At 44.7% G+C, this 24573-nt stretch overlaps 2 protein-coding genes across 2 annotated transcripts; one reads left to right on the forward strand and one right to left on the reverse strand.

Moving 5' to 3' along the window:
• Positions 1 to 4112: 4112 nt before the first annotated feature.
• Positions 4113 to 19759, forward strand: VDAC2 (voltage dependent anion channel 2). The gene is made up of 10 exons (XM_014860651.3): positions 4113 to 4506; positions 4700 to 4754; positions 5850 to 5918; positions 6977 to 7026; positions 10661 to 10813; positions 10910 to 10962; positions 11176 to 11403; positions 12550 to 12700; positions 15612 to 15669; positions 19002 to 19759. Exons 2-10 carry the CDS (start codon positions 4724 to 4726, stop codon positions 19091 to 19093), a joined length of 885 nt encoding a protein of 294 aa, XP_014716137.1. The 5' UTR covers positions 4113 to 4506; positions 4700 to 4723; the 3' UTR covers positions 19094 to 19759.
• Positions 19760 to 22052: 2293 nt separating this feature from the next.
• Positions 22053 to 24178, reverse strand: COMTD1 (catechol-O-methyltransferase domain containing 1). Its single transcript, XM_014860652.3, has 7 exons — positions 23914 to 24178; positions 23630 to 23757; positions 23268 to 23373; positions 23060 to 23178; positions 22903 to 22957; positions 22538 to 22671; positions 22053 to 22313 (listed from the first exon to the last, which is right to left on the reverse strand). The coding sequence occupies exons 1-7, from the start codon at positions 24005 to 24007 to the stop codon at positions 22161 to 22163; spliced, it is 789 nt and encodes a 262-aa protein (XP_014716138.1). The 5' UTR covers positions 24008 to 24178; the 3' UTR covers positions 22053 to 22160.
• Positions 24179 to 24573: the final 395 nt, after the last annotated feature.

Below are 24573 nucleotides of genomic sequence, written 5' to 3' on the forward strand. Positions count from 1 at the left end.
GTGTATTCCTCACATTGTAGAATACACCTGGGGCAAGAAGAGAAGGAATGTGTATCTAGAGCTTGCTCTCCCCATGTGACCTCAATTTGCACAGACAGGAATAGGACCGAGTCCTAATAAAGGCATCTTCAAAATTTGCCTGGCTGGATTTCAGAACTGTTATGGACTCATGTGTATGTCCTGTTTCCCCCTTTTCACAGGAGTGTCTTTAGCACTTATCCCCTGCATATCCTACTCTGTGTGTGTTGGATGTGTGTATGTCGGGGGGAGGCAGACAGCTGGTCTCTTTAGTCCATAAGTCTTCAGATCATGAGGAACTGTACTGGAGTTGCTGTACTTAAGGAACTACACATGAGAGGCCTCTTGCTGATGCTATAAAGGCTGGAGGTTTGGGGGAAGTCTTGTGACGGACTTAGTGTATTTTCTGTTTAGGAGAAATATAAATAATGTGACAAGAGGATCGACTGTGGTGATTTAAAATACATCCACAAATTCTTTGACACTCCTTTCAAAAGGCTGAAGCTAATTCCTCTTCAGTGTGGACTAGTCTTAGTAATTGACTTCTAACAAATAGGATAAGGCAGAAATCACAGTGTGATTTCTGAGGCTGGATCATATAACACATTATGGCTTCAGTCTTTTCCTCTCTCTTGAATCACTTGCTCTGGGAGAAGCCAGCTGCCCTGTCATGAGGACACTCAAGTAGCCCTATGGCGAGATTCACATGGTGAGGATCTGAGGCCCCTTCCCAATAGCCACATGAGGGAGCCATCGTGGAAGTGGATCCTTTAGCACAGGCAACCCTTCAAAAGACTGTAGTCCCAGCCAACATCTTGACTGCAAACTCAGGAGAGGCCCTGACCCAAAACCACCCAACTAAGCCGTTCTCTAATTTCTGACCCACAGAAACTTTCAGATAATAAAATGCTTATTGTTTTAAGCTACTAAGTTTTGGGGTAATTTGTTACACGGTAATAGTAACTAAAACTCTTTACCTCACTTGACTGCTCCTCAGGATGTGACACTGTTTAGCACTCCTTCCCTTTGGCTTCCAGGAAAACATTCCTTCCTGAGTTTTCTTTTAGCCTCCTACCCAGACCTTTCTCCTAGGCTTCATAATTGCCTACGGGACAGCTCCATTTAGATGTGGCCCCTGATTCCTCGTACTTATCTGAAACTGAATCATCCTCTTTACCCTTCACACTTCTTCTTCCTGCAGTCCTTCCCACCCTGAGTGGAACCTTTGTCCTCCCAGTTGCTCAAGTCAGAAATGTTGCTTCCAGCTACCCCAGACTCCTCCTCACCCACTCTTTTCAGGACCTTCAGCATTTCGCTCCAGCCAACATCTTTTTTTTTAAGATTGGCACCTAACAACTGTTGCCAATCTCTCTTTTTTTTTTTTTTTTTTTTTGCCTTTTCTCCCCAAGTCCTCCCAGTACATAGTTGTATATTGTAGTTGTGGGTCCTTCTAGTTGTGGCATGTGGGACACCACCTCAACACGGCCTGATGAGCAGTGCCATGTCCGCACCCAGGATCCAAACCGGGAAACCCTGGGCTACCAAAGAGGAGCACGTGAACTTAACCACTTGGCCACAGGGCCGGCCCCTCTCAACTTTTTCTACAGGTTTTTTCCAGCTTTGTTTACTTGTGGTTTCCAAACAATTCGTGTCACTTCAAGTCCCCATATGGCTTTGCATATACCTCTTTCTAGAATTTTGCTTTCTATCCTTGACCTTATGGCTTTTTAATTTTGATAAGTCCTATTTTCAAACTTTAGTGCAAGTGTCTCCTCAGTCTGACTGTGCCCGCAGTTCTCTGTGGCAATACACTTTTTCAAGGATGTGTGCATAACAAACAGCCTTTGGAGATAGAGGTAGTGTCTCCCTCTAGGGCAGAGGGAAGACAATTTCCTGCAAAGTATACTGTAATAATATCTCCCTCTGGGCCAAAGGCTAGGCAGGTTTGTTAGCAGCTGCTTATAAGCAGGAGGTTTCCTCAGCTCAGGATTCCCCAGCTGTGACACAAATACATGGTGTGCACAGGTTCTATCTAGGGTGCTCTGCATCACCCCTGTGGGACATGGAGGGCAAGGGGAACAGATTCAAACATGAAACTTATGCTGCCTGCTGTGCCACAGTAATAAAGTCCTCTGTCTCTGACTTTCGAGTCTCATGTCTTCAGTCAGCATCTATGAACCTATGAAACTACGGCAGGCTAACTTGCTAGTTTGTAAGTAGGGTAAAATCTTAGATCCTTCACTGTTCTTGACACTTCTATACACACTTTAAGTGCTTGAGAGCAAGGGCTGCATCTGAATAGACTTTGGTTCTCCTGTGGGTGACAGAAGATAGTTGCTGTGTAAGTGGTGGCTGCTACTAATGCTGCTTTGGTCTAAAGGGCTTTGGATGTAAGCACTCAGATATATTTACTGAATCTAACTTTGAAGTAAATTGCTGTGATTCTTTTCCTGGTTATTAGGTATTGTGTCTGTTCCTTGGGTTTGCAGACAGTGAAGCCTCAGATCGGTGTTCTGTGGCAAAGTGAAATTTTCTGGGAGTTAAAAATGCTACAGATAGGGGCTGGCCCCGTGGCTGAGTGGTTAACTTCGCGCAATCCGCTGCAGGCAGCCCAGTGTTTCATTGGTTCGAATCCTGGGCATGGACATGGCACTGCTCATCAAACCACGCTGAGGCAGCGTCCCACAACTAGAAGGACCCACAACGAAGAATACACAACTATGTACCGGGGGGCTTTGGGGAGAAAAGAAAAAAAATAAAATCTTAAAAAAAAAATGCTACAGATAGTTCACAGTGTGAATAAGCCCTACTTTAGGTAATTGAGGTGACTAAGCAGAGACTAGGTTTTTCTGGGAGGTGGTGTGTTATGCTTCAGTTGGAATGGGATGTCAGTCTCCGCCATTAGCCTCACAATAGCATCAAACATAGCCAGAACAGACCAGCTGCCAGTGGAGCTTTCAGACCAACCTGTCTGAGCTTGAATGAAAGAATTAATCAGTGCTTCTGCTGCCTGAACTCTTAAGAGCAAAGACTCTTCCTTTCTCTTAACCCTTTACATGAGTAAGCCCAACCATGACCAGGCAAGATTGCTGGCTGGGTTTGCTCAGGGGAGGGATATCCATCAGGCTGCAGCTATAATCCTGTTTGGATTGTGGAAGCCTATCTAGCTATCCTTTCCTGGTATAGGAGGGTGGAACCTTGGCAGCATTTGACCAGAGCTGGCTTTCAGAGCCAGAATAAATCAGGGGAAAAGATTCTTTGCTCATAGTGTATGGCTGAACAGCTATTAAAGACCACTTCGTCTGATTTAAATTGTCATTTTACAGATGAGGAAACTGGGGTACAAAGGGGATAAATTGCTGACATTGGTGATTGGCTCCGGAGCCTCCACTGACCCCATTTCTAGCTCATTAGGCTCATTTTTTCTTATTCCCTTGGCTTCCTCACTCTTCCTGCACACCCAGGGAACTTGAGCGCAGCATTCAACGCCTGGTCAGCATGACTCTTAAATTTTCTAGCAGGCTTGACTCACGAAGACAGCGCGGGTTCTGTACCTGTGTAAAGCAGTCCCATCCTTAAGCGGGGAGAAGGCGACAGAAGAGGAAACCTGAGGCGTGAGCAGGAGGGGGGAGGGGGGACGGAGGGTCGGGGCACCCTGAGGCGTGCTCAAGTTTGTCCAGGGAGGAGCAGCCCAAGAGCGCCTCTGGGGCTGAGTCCCGCTCAGCAAGGCGATTACACCGCCGCGGAAGGCAGACGAGGGGAGGGAGGGCGCGAGGGGCTGGAGGTGGTGACCCTGTGGCCTACTCGTTTCTCCCTGGGCCTGGACGGAGAGACGGTCTTTCAGAAGAGCACGCTGCACTTGCTCAGGGTAAACAGGACTAAGGCTCAGCTAATTCCTTCCAGACGCCCTATACGGTAGAGGGTCTTAGCAGGTTACGGGACCCACGGCTGAGAATGGGAGTTGGAGAGAGATGTACGTGACCCGCGGGGTGCACGGCCGCGCCCAGTCGCTCCGGGCCCTACGCGGGCACACGCCTGACGCCCCGCCCGTGACGAGCGCGCGCGGGGCCTCCGCCCCATCCCCCTCTCGCGCTGTCCCAGCCGCGTTGCCTCTGCCGTTCCCCGCCCCCTCGTCTTTGGGGCTGCCCTCATCACTGCCTGACCCGAGGTCCAGCAGCTTCTGCTTTTCCGGCCCCCGCTGACGAGCGGAGGCAGTCCACCCCGGGGGCGGGGGTGCCTTCGGTCCACGAGGTCGTTCCGGAGCGGGTTGGAGTGGGAAGCGGGTGGCGCTGCGGGGACAGGCGCGGCGGACAGCCCCGGGTGCAGCGGCGGGGTCCTGGCGGGGAGAGGACAGGGTTGCGGCGGGCGGAACGGTGTCTCCTTCACTTCGCCCTCCAGCCGCCGCAGCTGCAGCCTGATACGGAGCGAGCCGAGCAGCCTCAGTTGTGAGTGGAGCGGCGGCGGCGGTTCCCGTTAGGAGACTATCAGGTACCGCCGCGCTCGCCTCCCTCCGACCTGGGAGTCTGGGCCCCGGCGGCAAAGCAGGAGGCCTGAGCCAGACTCGGGGTTGGCCTTGGCTCCCTAAGATGGCCGCGCTGCCCCGCGGCCCCTTGCCCCCTCTGTGTGAGACTTCTCTCTGGCCTCCTGACCCCCGCTGACCGCATTTTTTTCCCTTCCGCAGATCACTTCTTCCCGCGGCCCTGCCATGGCGACCTGCGGCCAGAGCTGCCCGCGGCGTAAGTGGACCAGGGATCTCTGCGGGATAGGGTGGCGGTGTCCCGGGAATCTAAGCCTGCGGACCAGAAAACCTCTCCTTCTTTCCCTCCATCTCTCCAAGGACTTGGAAATTCGCCCCTTTCGGTAGCTGCTCCACCAGCCTGACTCCCTCTCCCGGCTCTCTGGAGGAGGGGCTGGGCTGCTGGATTTCGGATAAGGGGACTAGGCCGGGGGAGTTGGTTTGTGACTGCATTCACTTTCAGTTTTTGGACGAGTTTTTGGCAAACTTAAAAGCAAAAAGTTGCTAATTACTGGACTCGATCTTTGGCGGATTGGATCAGTCACTTTTCTAGAGGAAGTAGTAACCCCCCCTGTGAGAGCGGAAGGTCATTACACGTACTCCTAAGGGCGTGAACGTGCTCTGTAGAATGAATGAGCTGGTGTAATGAGCTCAGATTGCTTGCCCTTAAGCCGCACAGCATTGGCCGAGGACTTGACTATCGTATTAATATGTTTAAAGTGCCATTTGATATTTAGTTGATGTAGACACTTGAGTGAAACACAGATGGCCGTGTTTTTGCTAAGTTTCAGTGTTTAAATTCCCAAAGTGTAAATTACCTTTGTCTTCCCGCTCCAGAATGTTGGTTTTGGACTCAGTGAGGATGCTAAGGGATGTACTGGGGCAGAGGGCCTTATCTCCGGTTTTGATTTATCTCATTTGGGTAAATCAACCCATTCCAGTCAATTTTGGCGGCTGTATCTGTATGTATAGGTATACGTGTGTGTATGTGTTTGTTGCTTTGTACTAATCCTGTCCTAGGAGGTGAGGCTGTGTAAAGTTAGGAATAGAAAGTCTGTTTTTCTGTTTTGTACAGCATTTCCCAAGTTTGTATAGCCACTTACTGTGGTTATCCATTTTAGAAATAAGCCTTTGTTGGTAATGTCTTTCATGGGTGATTGGAGTACAGTTTTAGTATAGCTCCTGGTGCTATCGAAAACACATCTCCAACAGGTTGAACTGCTTGAATTTAAAGATAGCCGTGGGTCATAATCTGGTTCTTGGACAGAAAGTGGGAGAACCGGAACATTAACACTGGAATATTTCTTCCCACCAGCAATGTGTGTTCCTCCATCATATGCTGACCTTGGCAAAGCTGCCAGAGATATTTTCAACAAAGGATTTGGTAAGAATTTTTTAGAAAAATTTTAGGTCAGAAGTGAAAATGTGTGTTTGGATTGCTTAGGAAAAGTAAATCAGTAATTCAGATTGTAAATATCCTGCTGCTTCACTTCTTCTATTAGATACATTTTAGGTAAAATTTCTGTTAAAATAGTTTTTTAACAGTCCACGTTCGCATCTACCCCAATTTTGTCCCATTTTTTCAAACTAAATTTCAAGGAATTTACGTTTAAGAGAAAAACAGCTGTGTTTTCATTTCCTTCAGATGTAGCCTATGCCTTGGTTGACTAGAATTGTGATGTGTTACTGTTTTGCTTTGGTGGTGGTGACTCCTAATGGATTGTGGGCTTTGTCAAATGAATTTGGGTTTTCTTCTTTTTTTTCTTTAATTTTTTTTTTTAAAGATTTTATTTTTCCTTTTTTCTCCCAAAGCCCCCTGGTACATAGTTGTGTATTTTTTTTTTCAGTTGTGGCTCCTTCTAGTTGTGGCATGTGGGACACCGCCTCAGTGTGGTCTGATGAGCGGTGCCATGTCCAGGCCCAGGATTCCAACTGGTGAAACCCTGGGCTGCGGAAGCGGAGTGCGAGAACTTAACCACTCAGCCACCAGGCTGGCTGGCCCCTGGGTTTTCTTCCTGAAGATCCCTGCCCCCTCTTTAAGTTATTCCCCCAATTATTTAGATTTTTTAATCCCAAAGAGAGATACCTCTTTGGGATAAATGTTTTAAATGTCTGTATTATAATAAGCTATTGGTTCTGAGGTTTAAGTTGAATTGATTCTCTGATTTGATATTTAGATTTTAAAATCATTGAAAGCGTTTTTTTTTTTGGTGCCAAATATATACCAAAACACTATGCAAACCTGCATAGGGATGTTCTGTCCTTTACATGTCAGTTTATATAGAATAATTTAAAACTTTTTCATTTAAATATTGTGTATCAACACACATTTTTATCCCGCTCTTAATCTGTGAAATCTCTTTTTTATATGTATAGTCAGCTGTTGGTATGCATCTTCTATACAAATGAATCATTTTCTTATCTTTTACTCTCTACTTGAAGGTTTTGGTTTGGTGAAACTGGATGTGAAAACAAAGTCATGCAGTGGTGTGGTGAGTGTTAGATATCTAATAAGTTCTGATGAGCCTTTATATAATTTTCAACCTATAAGATAGTCATAACTGGAAAATGTCTACCCATTTTATCTTAAAGAAGAGGCAGAAGTTAATTTTGTTTTAAAGGATTTGCATGTAACTTGGTTTGTTTTGGCTTTGGATATGATTTCTGATTTTCATGTGGTCTTTTGCCGTGTTACTTACTATGTATGCACAGGGGACTCAGGAAAGACACTGGTCATGTGGGACTCTGTTTACTTAGTAAGATTACAGGCTTGAAGCCAGGGAACCTATACTGTTTTTTGGTAACCCTTTCTTTCAATGCATTTTTTTTTTTTTTTTTTAAGATTGACACCTGAGCTAACAACTGTTGCCAGTCTTTTTTTCCCTGCTTTTTCTTCCCTAAATCCCCCCAGAACGTAGTTGTATATTTTAGTTGTGGGTTGCTCTAGTTGTGGCATGTGGGATGCCACGTCAACGTGGCCTGCCTAGCAGTACTATGTCCGCACCCAGGATCCGAACCAGCGAAACCCTGAGCCACCGAAGCGGAGTGTGCGAACTTAACCTCTCAGCCACAGGGCCGGCCCCCTCAATGCATATTAAAAGCATTAAGAGTTCATTAAAATATTCAGTAACTCTTAATTTGAGTGTTCTAATCATTTTATAATGGTTGGATTTTAGCAGCCCTCCTTTGAGAAGATTTCCACATGTATTTTGTGAATTTAGAGAGCCCTGATTTGAGTATTTTTAAAGAGGTAATATTTTGGTATTTTCATGTCTTGATTCTCCCTAACAAACTCCCTCAAAGGGAGTAAAGTAAAATTTAATTTCGTGTAGTTTTTTTCTTTCTCTAAAATTTTTTTGTTTTGAGGATGGGTATAGTGTGTGCATATTGAATATTATTGGTTATTTTGATAAGTTCTTGCTGTGGTTGTTAATTCCCTTAGTGTACATAGCTGGTATTTCTTAAAATTAGTCATGTTGTAGTTTGTTAATGCCTAGACTTGGGTTTCTGGGGTTTTATATTGGTCACATCTGTCGTTTGGTTTCTTTGATCTGAGGGGAAGCCTGAGTATTCAGTGTGGTTGAGTGACATTTGCTCAGAGTGATAGGCTACAGAGCAGTAACTTAGTGATTGTTGTTTTGTGTTCCCACTCTTAACCTATTGAGGCCCCTTATAAACACTTGCTCTGTAATCTGTTGAAACACAAAAGGCCTTCTAAAAGTAAAAGAACACTCAATCTTTGTGTTTAAAAAGCTTACTTTCTGGTTGGAGAGACAAAATAAACTTTAAACTAGGGAACAATCAGAGAAGTATATCTAGTACTAGGTTGTTTGAAAAATCAAAATCTTTCTTGGGAAGGAAAGGCTTATTGTGGACAGGGTTAAGAAAAGTTTTATGGAATTAGGTGTAAGATCATGAAGGATGTGTAGGAGCTGGATTAGATATAGCATGTTCTTGTTTCCACTTAATGTATATGCAGTCATTTGTCAATGATGGGGATATGTGCTGAGAGATGCATTGTTAGGCAATTTTGTCATTGTGTGAACATCATAGAGTGTACTTACACAAACCTAGATAGTATAGCGTACTACACACCTAGGCAGTATGGTACTAATCTTAATGGTTCCACTGTTGTGTATGCGGTCCATTGCGTGTGTGTTGACTGAAACATCGTTATGCAGCACAGGACTAATTCAGCAAGCATGATACTTTGAAGTACTATGATCTTGTAATATGTACCTGGCCCCAAATAAGTCCCATTAACGGCTGGTTCTGTTTTCTCACCTGAACTGTAGAGATGCCCAGTCCACCGCAGAATGTGGAAGCCTAAATGTCTGGTGGTGGAATGAAGGGTGTAAGCTCCACCAGTGGTGTCATTTCGCCCAATTCTGGTCTGACAGTGTGATCTTCTTGCTTTTGTGTCTTGAGGATTCCTTGGCATCTATATAGGCTGGCTCTCAATCTGTGGGCTGATGGATGGCAGTGGGTGGGGCCTTAAGAGTCATTAATTAGTGTCACTCAGGATTAAAAATAACTACTCACGTATTCCCCATTCATGTTTTATGTATATTGTTTTAATAATACTTTCCTTTTGTGTAGAGCACATGAAAATGTGCAAAGCTTTCACAGTGTCATTCCAATTTAATCCTCCACAGGTAGGTTTTGTTATTACAGTTGAGGAAACTGAGACCCAGAAAAGTTAACTGTCTTCCTCAGTGTTAGTCATGTATTAAATGACAGCCAGAACTGGATGCCAGGACTCCTAATTTTTTTATCCAGTGTTACTTCCTGACATAATCCAGTGCTTTTTAGTATGGGCATTGAGTGCCAAGCTTTTTGACTTGAAATTCCTGTTAATGAAAGCATCTGATTTCAGGAGAATTGTATATAAAAACGTAAGGATTTGAGTCTGTTTAATTGCAGAGCAATAGTTAGACAAATGTTCTATTTCCTAAGTGAAGGATGATTGGCCTTTTCTATTGATACAGTTTTTGTTATTTCTTCACTCTCCAGATAGCACAATTTCGGGTTGAAGTTCTCTTTTTCATTAGTTCAGATCAGCCATCTTCTTTAGACTTGTCTTTCTAACGGCCAAAGTGTACAGCCATCATTAGCAGACAAATTGTGAATCAGAACCCTCAGGGTGTTTTTATATTTATCTTGGAAGATTTCAGTTGCCTGCCTGTATACTGAGCTCTGAAAGATTAGATTTCTGGCTTATCTGTTGTAGATTTTAAATTTCAGATAAGCCCTCCTCCATATTATGCCTTCCCTTTCAGTTGGTGTGCAATTAGGAATTGACAAAGCATATTTGCTACAAACATAAGATTATATCATGCACTTCAAATTGATCCCTGGATTGGATTATTTTTTCTACTGATAACATCTGTTATACATAATGTAGTTTATATTATGCATGATATAAACCAGTTGTAGAGTAAATTTCCTTTAATTCTCTCCCCCTACTTTCTTTTTCTTTTTTAATGAGAATGTGAAAGATGGTTGGAAAGGCATGAAACCTGCTGAAGACTCTTATCTCAGAAAGACAGAATGTTGGGATTACCAGAGAATTTTTAAAAAAAATCTTTTGTTTATGGTGTGGATTCCTGCAATGGGTGCTTTCCTTTAAGGATTTTCAGGAAAAATTTCATAATAAAGATTGAGTATCAGTTATTATAAACTCAGATTTTAATCATGAGCTCTGTGATTAACCAAACTGACTTATTTAGTGTTTTATTCAATATCAGGTAGACTGGATGCAGTGCTAAAACATCCATTCCTTTGTTTTCCCCCACTGATTTTTGAATCCCCAATAAAATTACTTTAGCAGAAGTTTGCTTAAAAAGGTGTGCAGTTTGTTGTTCACTTGAGAATTAGATAGAGGTTAAGTTGTGATAGATTGGTTGGAAATGTCAACAGTAAGTAAGTCGGCAGTCAGTAGCTACAGGCTAATTTCTGACTCTGTGTGTACTCAGAGAGTAGCCGAGGGTAGGAGTACTCAGCAAGCTAGAAGAAAGAGGACTAGTGAAATTACCAAATGTTCATTGGGTTTTTTGGTGTAAGTTAGGCAGTGGATTCTTCTAGGTTTACAAGAAAAAGTTCATGAAGTTTTTATTGTCTTATTAGGAATTTTCAACATCTGGGTCATCTAATACAGACACTGGTAAAGTTACTGGGACCTTGGAGACCAAATATAAATGGTGTGAGTATGGTCTGACTTTCACAGAAAAATGGAACACTGATAACACTCTGGGAACAGAAATCGCAATTGAAGACCAGGTAACGTTTTGAAAATGTGATTTAGTATTAATTATTTAATTTTTGTATTTCAAAAGGAAATAAAGCTGAAAACAAACTCTTTTTCTTTCAAAATAGATTTGTCAAGGTTTGAAACTGACATTTGATACCACCTTTTCACCAAACACGGGGTAGGCCTGGACATTTTTATCTGCTTTAAATTTAAAAGCATTCCTCTTCTGTATATTTAGGAAAGTTGCACATTTACTGTTTGATAGTTTAGTCAACTGCCTTGTGGTGGCAAATTTCTCTTTTCTTCTTTCGTTTGTGCCCTCTCTGCAGAAGTTATATATGTAAATCTATCCCACAGGCATCAGTTTTAAGTCAGTTTGTTCTTTTTCCAGAAAGAAAAGTGGTAAAATCAAGTCTTCTTACAAGAGGGAGTGTATAAACCTTGGTTGTGATGTTGACTTTGATTTTGCTGGACCTGCAATCCATGGTTCAGCTGTCTTTGGTTATGAAGGCTGGCTTGCTGGGTACCAGATGACCTTTGACAGTGCCAAATCAAAGCTGACAAGGAATAACTTTGCAGTAGGCTACAGGACTGGGGACTTCCAGCTACACACTAATGTGTGAGTATTTCTTTTGTGGGATATTATGGTGTAGGACTTGAGGACGATTCTTATTAATCTAGGTAGAATCTAAGGGATTTCTTTTAACATAAAAAGGAGATCATCCTTGGGCCATTTCTAGGTTGCCCGTCCAAAATGTGTGGTAAAAAATGTCTGACTTTTGGTGCTGAGAGAGTAAATATTCATTCCATATGAAGCTTGATGTGCTTTGGATTTTTAGAAGAGGCTAAGACTTTGCCAGACTCTGCCAGTGCATTCATTTGATGTAATGTAATGTAATTATATTAATGTAATTACAGACTTAATTGTCTGTAATGTGTGAGGTGCTGATTTGATAGGATTGCCTGAAATGTATGGTGTTTTTACTTAACCCAAAGTAGATGAATATGTGGAAAGGACTTAAAAAGAATTTTTTTTCCCTTATAAAAATAATGCATTGACAGATAATAGAAATTCAATGAAGAAAACCAAAATTTCCCATAATCCCACCACTTAGATATATAATCTTTGTTAATGTTTTGGTGTTTCACCTTTTTATATGTGTATATATATGTAAAATACATACTGAAAAGGCTGTTTTATAACCCTTTCCTCAGTACATTTTGATAATTTTCCTATAGCATTTTGTATTCTACATTGTGATCCTTAGTGGCTATGTGGCAATTCCACCTGGGTGGATGTACCATGATTTATTTGACCAGTCCTTGTTTTTTGGACATAAGTTGAGAAAAGACCTTTTAAAACTTTCAGGTTTTCGGGGTCAGCCCGGTGGCGCAGCGGTTAAGTTCGCACGTTCCACTTCTCAGCGGCCCGGGGTTCACTGGTTCAGATCCCGGGTGCAGACATGGCACCGCTTGGCAAGCCATGCTGTGGTAGGCGTCCCACATATAAAGTAGAGGAAGATGGGCACGGATGTTAGCTCAGGGCCAGTCTTCCTCAGCAAAAAGAGGAGGATTGGCAGCAGTTAGCTCAGGGCTAATCTTCCCCCCAAAAAAAAAAAAAAACAAACTTTCAGGTTTTCTGTGGAACAGTAGAGATGCATGTGAGCAATGGCTTTTATTTAAATGTGATGCTATAATATCACTCTAGTGCTTTAGACATATTACATTGTGTATTCTACATTTACTAATTTAAAATATCTTACAGCAATGATGGGACAGAATTTGGAGGATCAATTTATCAGAAAGTATGTGAAGATCTTGACACTTCAGTAAACCTTGCTTGGACATCAGGTACCAACTGCACTCGCTTTGGCATTGCAGCTAAATATCAGTTGGATCCTACTGCTTCCATTTCTGTAAGTACTACTGTGGACTTAGAATGGGGTTTTAGTACTGAGAATTAATCTTTTAGTATATTAAAAATTTGAACTGTGGTTCACACAATCCCCAGTTTACACCTAAATTGGAATTAGAACTTGGAATGGTGCTTTTTCTATGGAGGCAGTGTTAGAAGTTGGATATCCAGGCCCCAGGAGTTTTTTTTTCTTTTTCTAATTAAAAAAAAAAATTTTTTTTTTTAAAGATTTTGCTTTTTTCCTTTTTCTCCCAAAGCCACCTGGTACATAGTTGTGCATCTTCTAGTTGTGGGTTCTTCTTGTTGTGGCATGTGAGATGCCACATCAGCATGGTTTGATGAGCGGTGCCATGTCCGTGCCCGGGATTTGAACTGGCAAAACCCTGGGCTGCCGAAGCAGAGGCGGCAAACTTAACCACTCGGCCATGGGGCCGGCCCCCCACAACCAGGAGTTTTTTTAACTTCAAAAGCTGCTGAATTAATTTAGGTAATCCTGAGCCCCAAGCCTGTCTAAGCCCAGGGAGCCAATATTGTGGGCCCTGACAGTTTTTATCTCTGTCAGAGAATAATTGTACTGTAATTGTTACTTTGTCTTTCTGTCTTTTTATGAGGAATAATAGTACTTTAATTGTTACTTTGACTTTGTCATTTTGTGGTTTACAAAATATCTTCAATTTGATCTGAAGGGTCTGTAGTACACATGCCATTTTGCAGATGAAGAAACCAAAGCTTGGAGAGAGAAAAGACTTAATACCACTACTAGGGAGGGAGGAGGGGAGGGGAAGAGCCAGGACTGGACTGCATGTCTTTTGATTTCCCTCCTGTCTAGGGTGATCAGCTAGCTCATCCTGCTTTGCATGGGACTCTTCCAACTTAGCACTCAAAGTCCTGCCTGCATCCTGAGGACTCCCTTCCCCCATCCCGAGTTAGCTGGGTCGGATGGCCACCCTGGTCCCGTCTTTAGCCTCTTTCTGCTGTTTCCCCCTTCAGTCATAGTGGGTTGAGGTAGGAGGGAGGGAATGCCGTGTCTGAGGGTGTAGAGGACCTAGCTCCAATTTCAGGCAGATCAGCAGCTGTTTCTGTGTGTCACGTGATTACAGGTCAGGCACTGCCTGTACTGTATGTAGTGGGAATGAGAGAAAGTTAAACCTTCCGTGAGAGTTAATTTTGTTCCATAAAGTGGTCTTCATTCCTGAGGACAACATGTTTCGATAATTTAGACAGTTAAGTTTTAGCCCCATCCTTGTTTTATCTTAGCACAGTTGTAAGCAGAGAGAGTGAGAAGCGCCCAGAATGCTTTCCCCATTGTTAAGGGAGTGATTCATTTATTTTTCCCTTCTGTGTTTCTAACTGCACAGTAGCAATAAAAACCTCAGGAGTCACATAGCATACTATTCTCTGGGAGCTACATTGCTGTTCTCTGCAAATGTATGTCTGTGGCACCATCACAGATTTAATGCCAGCAGAAGATGGCATTAGTCATCTATATATAGATGTATATAGTCATCTATAGATATATCTATCTATATAGATAGATAGATATATCTATCTATCTGTATATCTATATAGATAGATATGTATCTAGATACACTCATCTCATAGTCTAAAACGGTAACGGATCTTGGGACCTGTGTGTCACTGAGTGACTCCTGGGGATTAGTTTGGAAAGGTATGTGGCATTTCCCACCTAAGAAATGCTGCTGTTGCCCCAACCAAGCAAGTTTCTGAAGCGTTGCTTAGTGCTCCATCATAGTTTCATGGTTGAGTCCTATTCTAAAATAGTAGGAACTTGTGTCCAGTTCTCTGAAGCTTCTAATTTGGGGCATTTCTTCCTTAGACAAATAACTCACATGGTCATTGGTAGCTCATGAATACTTGTCTGTAGTGCCAAGTGAATACAAGTGCAGTTTATGTGACTTTTGCCTGTACAGTTATATCATTTTTCTCTCTGTATTGGACTGTTTTGATGTTACACATTACAAAAGAGTGTTGTAGACATCAAATCATTTCTAAATGTGTTTTCATCCCAGAGGCTGTCTATTACCTCTGTACCGTAGCACTCAATGTGAAGAGCAGAGTTGCCTGGCTAGGCAAACTAGTCCTTGCAGATTGGGGTGAGATGCCTCCAGTTGTAGCCATCGGTCCCTGGTATGGCTTCATGATGTTAGCAGCAGGAGAAAATGGAGCTAGAAGGACCTTCTCCTTACCACGTCTTGCCCTCCAGGGATCCTTCCAGCCCTTGCAGGAGTATGACTAAATCCTAAAATAATAGAATTGTGCAAGGAGGGCAGGGGCCTGGATTGGTAAATGATGCCCTGTTGGAACCTCTTCTCAAACGCAGTCTAGTTACATATGGCCAAGACCCAGGGACATTAATGAGAGGTGTAAGTATGTGAAGTAAAGGATTTTTAGTTGATTTGATTCTTCAGAGGAAGTGCTTGTCATTTGGAGATTCTTTTGGGAGACCCCTGAAAGTAGTAATGTGTGTGTCAAAGTTATGAATTGAACCTCCATTTTCCACACGTTGAGGCTGGTATGTGCGTCACATAGCTACTGAGCCTAGTGGACTTCTTACCCACATTTTGGCATGGTTTTGTTGTGCTAGATTAGACTCAACAAGGCCGATTTTTATGACAGTATATAGGCTCTTGTGCTCTGTGGATAATTTAGGGTTTCTAACATCCCACATTAGATATTAAGAGTATTGTCTTTTACTGACAATTTGACTTTGAGTTTAATGGATAAGAATTAAGTGGTACCTGGTTTTCGTTTGGTTTAATAACGATATTAAATTTTATTCTTTTATATGTTAATAGAAAAGCTAAACACTTTGTAATTGCAGGATAGGGAAACATGTAGGGGCTTTGTCTCTCCATTCAAAAATTTTTCTTATAGTTGTTTTTGTATTTTAGGCAAAAGTCAACAACTCTAGTTTGATTGGAGTCGGCTATACTCAGACTCTGAGGCCTGGTAAGTATTCTTGATAAAGTAGGATTGTTCTGATAGTGTTTTAAAAATTAGTTATCATGTCTCAGCTTCTTATTTGCAAACCTTTCAAGCATATGGAAGAATTAGCAGAAGAGTATGATGAGCACGTGTTGAGTTTTAGCACAATTTTTTCTTTCTTTTGTCCTCCTGCCTGCTTTTTTTTCTTTGCAGGCTGTTTGGAAGCTGCAGCTGTCATGACACTTCCCTAAATGCTTTAGCGTGCATTCTCAGAATAGGAATGTCCTCGTGTTCTGCATAACCACAACACCATTATCACCCCTGAGAAAGTTAACAGTGATTCCATATTATTTAATATCCTTTCTCTGTTTACTTTCCTCCTTGTACCGGAAATGTCTTAGAATTTTTATTGCTTTAATCAAAGTTGATTCATTGTTTTGGTTGTTGAGTCTTCATAGCCTCATTTATAGAATTTTGAGCCTTGATGTTTTTTTCTGGAGCAGTGCTTCTCAAACCTCTGTGTACATGAATCACCTGGGGAATCTTGTGAAAATGCCAATTCTGATCCCATAGGTCTGGGATGAGGGCTTCTGTCTTTCTAACAAGCTCTTAGGTGATGCCAGTATTGCTGGCTCTTGAACTACTGTTTGAATAGCAAGGTTCTAAAGCACTTGGCACTTTTTCCCCTCCAAATAGGGATCTTTCCTCCTGACTTAATTTTGATTATTTTGAAATCTAAAGAAAAGAATGGTACCATGAACACCCATATACCCTTCCCCACATTCACCAAGTACTAACATTTACCACATTTCTTTTATCTCTCCATGTTTGTATACATAATCCTTTTCTTATTGAAGTATAGTTGACGTAAGGTATTATATATTAGTTTCAGCTGTACAACATAGTGATTTGATGTTTGTATACTTTTTGAAATGATCACAGGTCTAGTAACTGTCACCATAAAACTTAGTACAGTAATACTGACTAAATTCCCTATGCTGTACATTATATCCCCATGACTTATTTATTTTTTTATTATTTATTTTTTTGAGGAAGATTAGCCCTGAGCTAACATCTGCTGCCAGTCTTCCTCTTTTTGCTGAGGAAGACTGGCCCTGAGCTAACATCCATGCCCATCTTCCTCTGCTTTACATGTGGGATGCCTACCACAGCATAGCTTGCCAAGTGGTGCCATGTCCACACCTGGGATCTGAACCAGTGAACCCCAGGCTGCTGAAGTGAAACGTGCGAACTTAACTGCTGCGCCACCGGGCCAGCCCCCATGACTTAACTTGTTTTTTAACTGGAAGTGTGTACCTCTTAATCACCTTCATCTGTTTCACCTTACCCCCCTACTCCCCTCCCCTCTGGTGACCTTCAGTTTGTTGTTTGTATCTATGAGTTTGTTTCAGTTTTGTTGGTCTTTTAGATTCCACACATAAGGGAAATCATGTGGTATTTGTCTTTCTCTGTTTGACTTCTTTCACTTAACATAGTACCCTCTAGGTCCATCCACGTTGTCACAATTGGCAAGATTTCATTCTTTTTTATTGCTGAGTAATATTCCATTGTGTATGTACCATATTTCCTTTATCCATTCATCTATTGATGGACATTTAGATTGCTTCCATATCTTGGCTATTCTAAATAATGCTACAGTGAACAAAGGGGGTGCATATATCTTTTTGACCTAGTATTTTTGTTTTCTTCAGATAAATACCCAGAAATAGAATTGCTGGATTGTATGGTAGTTCTGCTTTTTTTTAAACTTTTATTATCATCATCATTATTATTATTATTTTGGTGAGGAAGATTGGCCCTAGGCTAACATTTGTGCCAATCTTCCTCTATTTTGTTTGTGGGATGCTGCCACAGCATGGCTTGATGAACGGTGTGTAGTTCCACAACTGGGATCCGAGCCTATGAACCCCAGGCCACTGAAGCGGAGCACACAAACTTAACCAGTACACCGCTGGCTTGGCCCCTATTTTTAATGTTTTGAGGAATCTCCATACTATTTTCCATAGTGGCTATACCAGTTTACATTCCCACCAACAGGGCTCCAGGGTTCCCTTTTTGCCACACCCTTGCCAACAAATATCCTTTTGATAATAGCCATTCTGACAGGTGTGAGGTGATATCTCACTGGTTTTGATTTGTATTTCCCTGATGATTAGTGATCTTGAGCATCTTTTCATGTGTCTGTTGGTCATCTGTATGTCTTTTTTGGGAAAATGTCTATTCAGGTCCTCTGCCCATTTTTTAATCAGATTGTTTGATACTGCATTGTGTGAGTTCTTTATATATTTTAGATATTAACCCCTTATTGGATATATCATTTGAAAATATGTTCTGCTATTCAGTAGGTTGCCTTTTTGTTTTGTTAATAGTTTTCTTCACTCTGCAAAAGCTTTTTAGTTTGATATAGTCCCATTTGCTTATTTTTGGTTTTGTTGTCTTTGCCCTGAGGAGATAGATCTAAAAAATCACTGAGACCGATGTCAAAGAGCTTACTGCCTATGTTTTCTTCTAAGAATTTTATGGTTTCAGATCTTATGTTTGTCTTGAATCCATTTTGAGTTTATTTTTGTATGTGATATGAGAAAGTGGTCCAGTTTTATTCTTTTGCATGTAGTTGTCCAGTTTTCCCAACACCATTTATTGAAGAGACTGCCTTTTCCCCGTTGTATATTCTTACCTCCTTTCTTGTAGATTAATTGACCATAAAAGCGTGGGGTTATTTCTGAGCTCTCTGTTCTGTTCCATTGATCTTTGTGTCAGTACCACTGTTTTGATTACTGTAGCAAAAGTACAGTTTGAAGTGAGGTATCGTGGCACTTGGAGCTTTGTTGTTCTTTCTCAATCCTTTTTACTTTTTTTTCCTACAAACCCTTAGGAATTACTTAACTGTATGTTTTGTAGACATAGTAGTCCTAGTATGCATATCCTAAGAGTAAGACATTTTTCTTCATAACTATAATATCATTGTCACAGCTAAGAAAACACTAATAATACCTAATATGTAGTCTATATTCAGATTTCCCCACTTGTCCCCAAAATGTCTTTCCCAGGATCCAATTGTGATCATCTTTTAGTCTGGGTAGTATAATGAACATTGTTATATTTTCTAGGGCACTTTGAACGTTTATTATTAACATTTTTAATGCTCTGTGACTTGATGTGTTACCCAGGATGTGGTGCCAACTGAATTGTTTCTAGTATCTCAGATACCCCCAAGCGCCCTCTGGTGGCTGGCACTGGTAGTTCTTCTGATGGCTGAGGAAGGGTGATTAAAGAAGACTACAGGCTCTTTGAGGTGTTTCAGCCACATAATGGTTGTCTGCTTTTGTTTACAGGTGTGAAGCTTACGCTGTCTGCTCTGGTAGACGGGAAGAGCATTAATGCTGGAGGCCACAAACTTGGGCTTGCCCTGGAGTTGGAGGCTTAATCCAGCTGAAAGAAACCTCTGGGAATGGATATCAGAAGATTTGGCCTTAATATATTTCCAGTGTGACCAGCAGGCTCCCCCCCCCCCCAAGAAGGTGATCAAAACACAGGATGATCTAAATAAGAGCTGTATTTTAAATATTTAGACGGTTACTTGTTAGCTGGTTTCTAGTTGAATTGGTTATCTATCTAGTTACCAATGCTGCAGTTATGCAGCCATCTATACATTATTTAAATGTATTTAACTATTAAATGCGCTACCCACCAATAATGAAATAGACCTTTAAGAAAACTGTGCAATCGTGTGCATGTTTGTTTTTATGTTCCTTTTAACATTGAATATTGCCATTGAATGAGATGGATCAGTGGATGTTTTAAGATGAGGTTAAAAAAATTTTGTTAAATTCAGCCATTAGAATTACTTTTGGTATCCCAAAACATTACAAATTATGAATAAAACAAGTATACATAATTAACGACTCCAAGTATTTGCAGAGTTAAAAATTTGCCAGCTAGGATCAAATCTCCCTGGTATCTAGCTAATACTTTATTTTTCCAGTGAGCATTTTGCTCTTTACCTAAATCTGTGCCACAAAGTCCTCTGTGTCCCTAGAGTAATTCCATGAGCTTTTTAGACTACAATAAAATAAGAGGATATATGCCTTTACATCTTCAGTTTGTAAGTTTGTGCAAAATTACATTGATCATTGTTAACTCCAGGAAGCGTTTGAGAGTAAGTGATGAAGAAAGGAAAGTGAAGGGATGGATGGTGCTGGAAGGTTATATGCATACATTATACCTCTCCGAGCTATTGCTACGGGAAATGAACTGGACCTTAGTTAGGTGCGATGAGACTTAGGTGTGGGGTAATAGAACAAGGTGTAGACAGTGTCTGTAAGCAGAGGGGTTGTCAGAGGGGAGTGTATAGGGCCGGTGAGAGGCCATTACTCATTTCCTTCCAAGCAGACGCTGACTGAAAAGCTTGGGCCTAAGATTGAAACCAGAGGCAACACCTTTAGGCTGTGTGGCCATTGGCCTTCATCTGGATTGGGGATGAATGATAGAAATTAATAGGTGATTCTGGTTGGAAAAGTAGGAAAGAGCAAGTTTTTTGATGGAGCATATGATCAAAGGTTGGAGAATGGGGAAGTTTGTTCAGGAAATTCATAATGCTAGATCTGAAGTAGAGTTTTAAGTCTGAGAGAGAACAGATAAGAAAATGTAGTCCTTTGAGACTCATTACCCAAAAAGTGATATTTGCTGAAAATTTCCAGGTCAAGAAGAATCTTAATGAGAGATTAGAAGAAGCCCAAGCAAGCTCTCCACACAGGTGGACTTGGTGGGGGGCACAAAGGCCCTTTCTGGTCTCATGATGTTTGTCTTAACGGACTGGCTAGAATGGCCCATGTGAATCAGACACACATGACTTAATGGTAGAAAGTTGGAATTTTGAACCAATTTGATTGAGTTAGGACCTATTGCTATGTAAGAAAAACAGAAAAGATGTCTATGCAAGCTGGGTGTGACAGCACCTCTTGTGCTTAAGATACATATGCAAAGTGTGAAGTAGACCAGCAGACAGCTCTCAAACTGCTGGTGGTGCTCAGCAGACAAGAAACCTGGTCACAGGGCCTGGCAACACCTGAAGCCCCCTTACGGCCTGTTGCCCCTTAGCTAACCAGTGGCCCTCCCTCATGCTGTGGCTGGGGTCTCCTGGTCCAATACTCTGGACTGGGGTGTGGCCATATGTTGTGAGGTGTGGCACAAGTGAGTTACCAGTTTGTCAAGAATCTACTTAGAGTAAATTGGACCTGTTCACCCACATGCATCCTAATATGCTTAATATGCTTTTATGAGTGGAAGAGAGAAGGGTAGGTTTACAGCTAGGGTCCTGAGAATTGTCTGAGATGCAAGGTATATCCCAGGAGCTGTAAGATTATGAAAGTTGCAAGCTGTGGGCTCCTCCAGCTTGTGCAGTCTTGCTTCTAGCAGCCTCCAGGATGCACATCCACCATCCAGGCCTAATCAGGTGGTGGCAAAACCTAATTGTATTCTAGGCTGATACTATTTCTCCCTGAGGCCTGAGGCAGTGTTAGTGGAAATAATACAGTATCTGAGCCTGATCTTCATCTGTGGTGTGGAGATGAGATCTACCTACAGGATTGGGGAGGTTTAAAGGAGAAAAGTGAAGCATCTGGCTTACTTTCCATCTCCACTCCTAGATGTTGGTGCTGGAAAACCTAACTTTCTCTTCATCTTCCTCTGGGGAACTTGTTAGAAATTGCCATACTAATAATCTCCTGTAGGCCTGTCTGCTTCACATCTCTCTGGCCAGTGATCCTACCCAGTCCCTCACCTTCTAGGACTTAAATGGGAGGGCAGGATATATACTCCAGTCAACTTTGAGGTTCTCAGGTCTAAGTCAAGTGGTCTGGTTCTCAGAAGTGATGGCTACTGACAAGGACCTCCCCTGCAGAGCTGAGGCCGAGTTGACAGTTCTGAAAACAGAGGCAAATGGCCAGCAGAACTGGCATAACCTACAAAAGTACCCAGTACCCTGGTTCTCTGCAAGGCCGCCTCCTTGTTAGATCCCAGATAGGGGCTCCCCAGCGTCCCAGCTGCACTGAACAGGAACTTCATTTACTTGTCCCTCCTAGGAAGTTAGTGGGGAGACCAAGGCAGCTCTACCCAGCATCCAGCCCTCACATCCTGTGGAGTAGAAGCAAACCTGAGGATCTGGGATCTCTGACCACTTGTGTGTGGCCAGGTCAATCAGAACTATATACTGCCTCCAGTCAGGTGGAGGCTCCTTGGTGCTGGGCAGCCCTCAGGATTGTGCCAGGGAGGGGATGCACGTCTATGACCTCAAGGCTCCCTTTTCTTGACAAAGCCTCCCTATGCTGGGCCTTCCCACCTTACCCTTTTGAGCGCCACGAAGGAAGGCTCAGAAGTACGGAGAATCGGATCGTGTCCCAGGCCCAACTTTATTGATAGATTTAAAACTTAGGGTCCAAGGCTGGGGTTCCTAAGTTCCCCCTCCCTTGAGGCCACTTGCCTAGGGGCCAGCCCTAGATCTTGAAGGCTAAGGTGAGGCCGTCGCCCAGGGGCAGGAGGCTGATATGGACCCTGGCGTCCCGCAGGATGCGCTCATTCAGGTTTCGCACACACTCTGCCGCAGTGTCCCGAGGTTGAGGCTGCAACACCTCGCCGCGCCACAGGACCTGTGGATGGGCGGGGCATCACGGGGGGCGGGCCTCGGGGAGGGGCCTGAGCAGTAGGCGGGGCGAGAGCTGGAGACCGAGGACCCGAGGCACGGAAAGCCAAGGGACTCGAGTACCACGAGGGAGGGGCTTTGGGGCATGGGGGCGGGGCGTAGGGAGGAGCCAAGGGCAAAGGGGACCCAGCCAGGGAAGGTGCTGTCTTCTCCCCTTCGGCTATCCCTTACACTGAGAACGGCGAGGACGCCTCCGGGGCGCAGCAGCTGCAGGCACCGTTCATAGTAGGCAGCGCAGTTCTCCTTGTCCGCGTCCACCACGGCCACGTCGAAGGTGCCAGCTTCGCCGGCGGCCAGTAGCTCGTCTTGTGGGGGATGGAGGAACAGATGCGCTGAGTCCGCAGGCCCCAGCGGCCGGAAGCCCCGGCCCAGGCGCTGCGACTAGCCCTGCCACCCTGCATGTGGTCGCATACCGGAAGGTCGGGCGGCAGGGGCTGTCATTGCCCCAAGCCTGCCCAGCAGACCTGGTCACTAGCTCGCGCCCACTGGCCCCATTTGGGAAATGGCGCCAAGGCCCTTTCAGCTCCGGTGCTCACCCAGAGTCTCCAGGGCGGGCTTCAACCGAAGGTCGATCTTGTGCTCCTCCTCGGCCTGCAAGGAGCGAGGTCAGAACCAGCACGTCCCTTCTCCTGGAGATGGGAGTGGCCGGGCTCCCGGGGCCTGACGAGGACTTCAGGTGTGTGGGACACTCACCTGCCTCCACAGGGGCCGCCCCAGTTCCGGGGGCCCCGCGTTCACCTCGCAGGTCACCACGCGCCCGGCTGGAGGCAGCGCCAGGGCCAACGCGAGGGCTGAGTAGCCTGTGAAAGTGCCTGGGGACAGGGACACGGGCAGGGTCAGGCCAGAGTGGGGGGACGGCCCCGTGACCTCGGCCCCCAGTGATCCGGACCATGCGTCTTACCGAGGTCCAGCGCCTTCTTGGCCTTGATGAGCCGCGCCAGGTTGGCCAGAAGCTGGGCCTGCTCACAGGTCATCATGGAATCCCCCTGCTGTTGCTCCAGGGTCAGCTGTGTGTGTGGGGGAGAGGGTCGCACTAGCCCTGCCAGACACCCAGCCGCGCTCCAGGTTCAGACCCGCCCCGGGCCGTGGCTGTGGGCGTGACTGTGGGCGTGGCCGGGGATGGGCCCTCAGGAAACGCCCACTGCGCGGGGCCTGGGGAGCCCGGAAGCCCGGAGAGGGCCATGGCCCAGCCCAAGGTCACACAACCGCGTGGGACCCGCTGGCCCGAGGTGGGCGCCTGTTCCCGTGCCCAGCCCTGCTGACCAGCCGCAGGCTCCGCAGCGCCGGGTGCTCCCGCATGGAGCGGCTCAGCAGATACTGCCACAGCGGGCTGTCCTCGGGGGGCAGCAGGCGCTTCTCTCGCCGAGATCGCCACGGAGGGCACCGTCTCCCTGCCGGAGAGGGGGTGATGGGTCAGAGCCGGGGGCTCCAGGCGCCAGGGGTGAGCCTCAGCCTCGGCCAGCCTTGCGGATTCTCGGGCTCTGCTCCCGTGCCCACTCTGCCCGCGGGGACCCTGCGGAGGGTGCCGCAGGTCCGGCCCTACTCACCCAGGAAGAGGCCGGTGGCGAAGGCGGCGCCCAGAGCTGCCGAGCCCAGGGCCAGCGCGGCGGGCACAGAGAGCCGGGGCATGGGCTGGGTCATGGCTCAGGCAAGAAGCGGCGGCGGCCGGGTCCCTTGCGCTGGGGTTACCGGGACGGCACCCGGACCGGCGGGCCTTCCTGGCTCCGCCTTATCTGGGCACTGCCCGCGGAGCCATGGCCTCGAGTGCCATCTTGCGGCCGCATTCTCTTACTGCAAGCCCCGCTCGAGCGAGCCGAACGCCATCTGGTGGTCGTGCTCGAAACTGCGCCCCGTGGGGAGCAAGCATCTAGGGTGGGGGTTCTTCGGTGCCTGCGGTCTAGAGGCCTGGGTCAGGGAGGAAACGTTTGATGCCCTTCCTGGCTACGCTTCTTTCTTCTTGCTTCCATTTCTGCTGAGATCCCCTGGGGCACCTGGGGTTGGTGTAACAGAATAGTAACAGCTGCAAAGTGATAGGAATTAAAGGAGTCCTGAGAAAGACAGAGAATCTGGGGAGGTGAACAAGGGTATCCGGTTGACCAGGAGTGAAGGACCTGGTTTGGGGGAACACAGCCAGAGGTGGGGCTCTGGAACCCTGGAGTGGGTCTGGCTGCTGGGGCACTGAGACAATGTCCTTAGTTAGAGTCCTA

Source organism: Equus asinus, chromosome 2, assembly GCF_041296235.1.
Source record: "Equus asinus isolate D_3611 breed Donkey chromosome 2, EquAss-T2T_v2, whole genome shotgun sequence".
NCBI classification, from domain to species: Eukaryota; Metazoa; Chordata; class Mammalia; order Perissodactyla; family Equidae; genus Equus; species Equus asinus.

Excerpts from the sequence above, each read along its gene's own strand:
- VDAC2 (XM_014860651.3), top strand. The coding sequence starts at position 4,724 with ATGGCGACCTGCGGCCAGAGCTGCCCGCGGC. Across the intron at positions 5,919-6,976 it reads TATTTTCAACAAAGGATTTG|GTTTTGGTTTGGTGAAACTG; the intron begins GTAAGAATTTTT and ends CTCTACTTGAAG. Across the intron at positions 15,670-19,001 it reads TACTCAGACTCTGAGGCCTG|GTGTGAAGCTTACGCTGTCT; the intron begins GTAAGTATTCTT and ends TTTTGTTTACAG.
- COMTD1 (XM_014860652.3), bottom strand. The coding sequence starts at position 24,007 with ATGACCCAGCCCATGCCCCGGCTCTCTGTGCCCGCCGCGCTGGCCCTG. Across the intron at positions 22,672-22,902 it reads GCCCGCCCTGGAGACTCTGG|ACGAGCTACTGGCCGCCGGC; the intron begins GTGAGCACCGGA and ends ATCCCCCACAAG. Across the intron at positions 22,314-22,537 it reads GCGTCCTCGCCGTTCTCAGT|GTCCTGTGGCGCGGCGAGGT; the intron begins GTAAGGGATAGC and ends GCCCATCCACAG.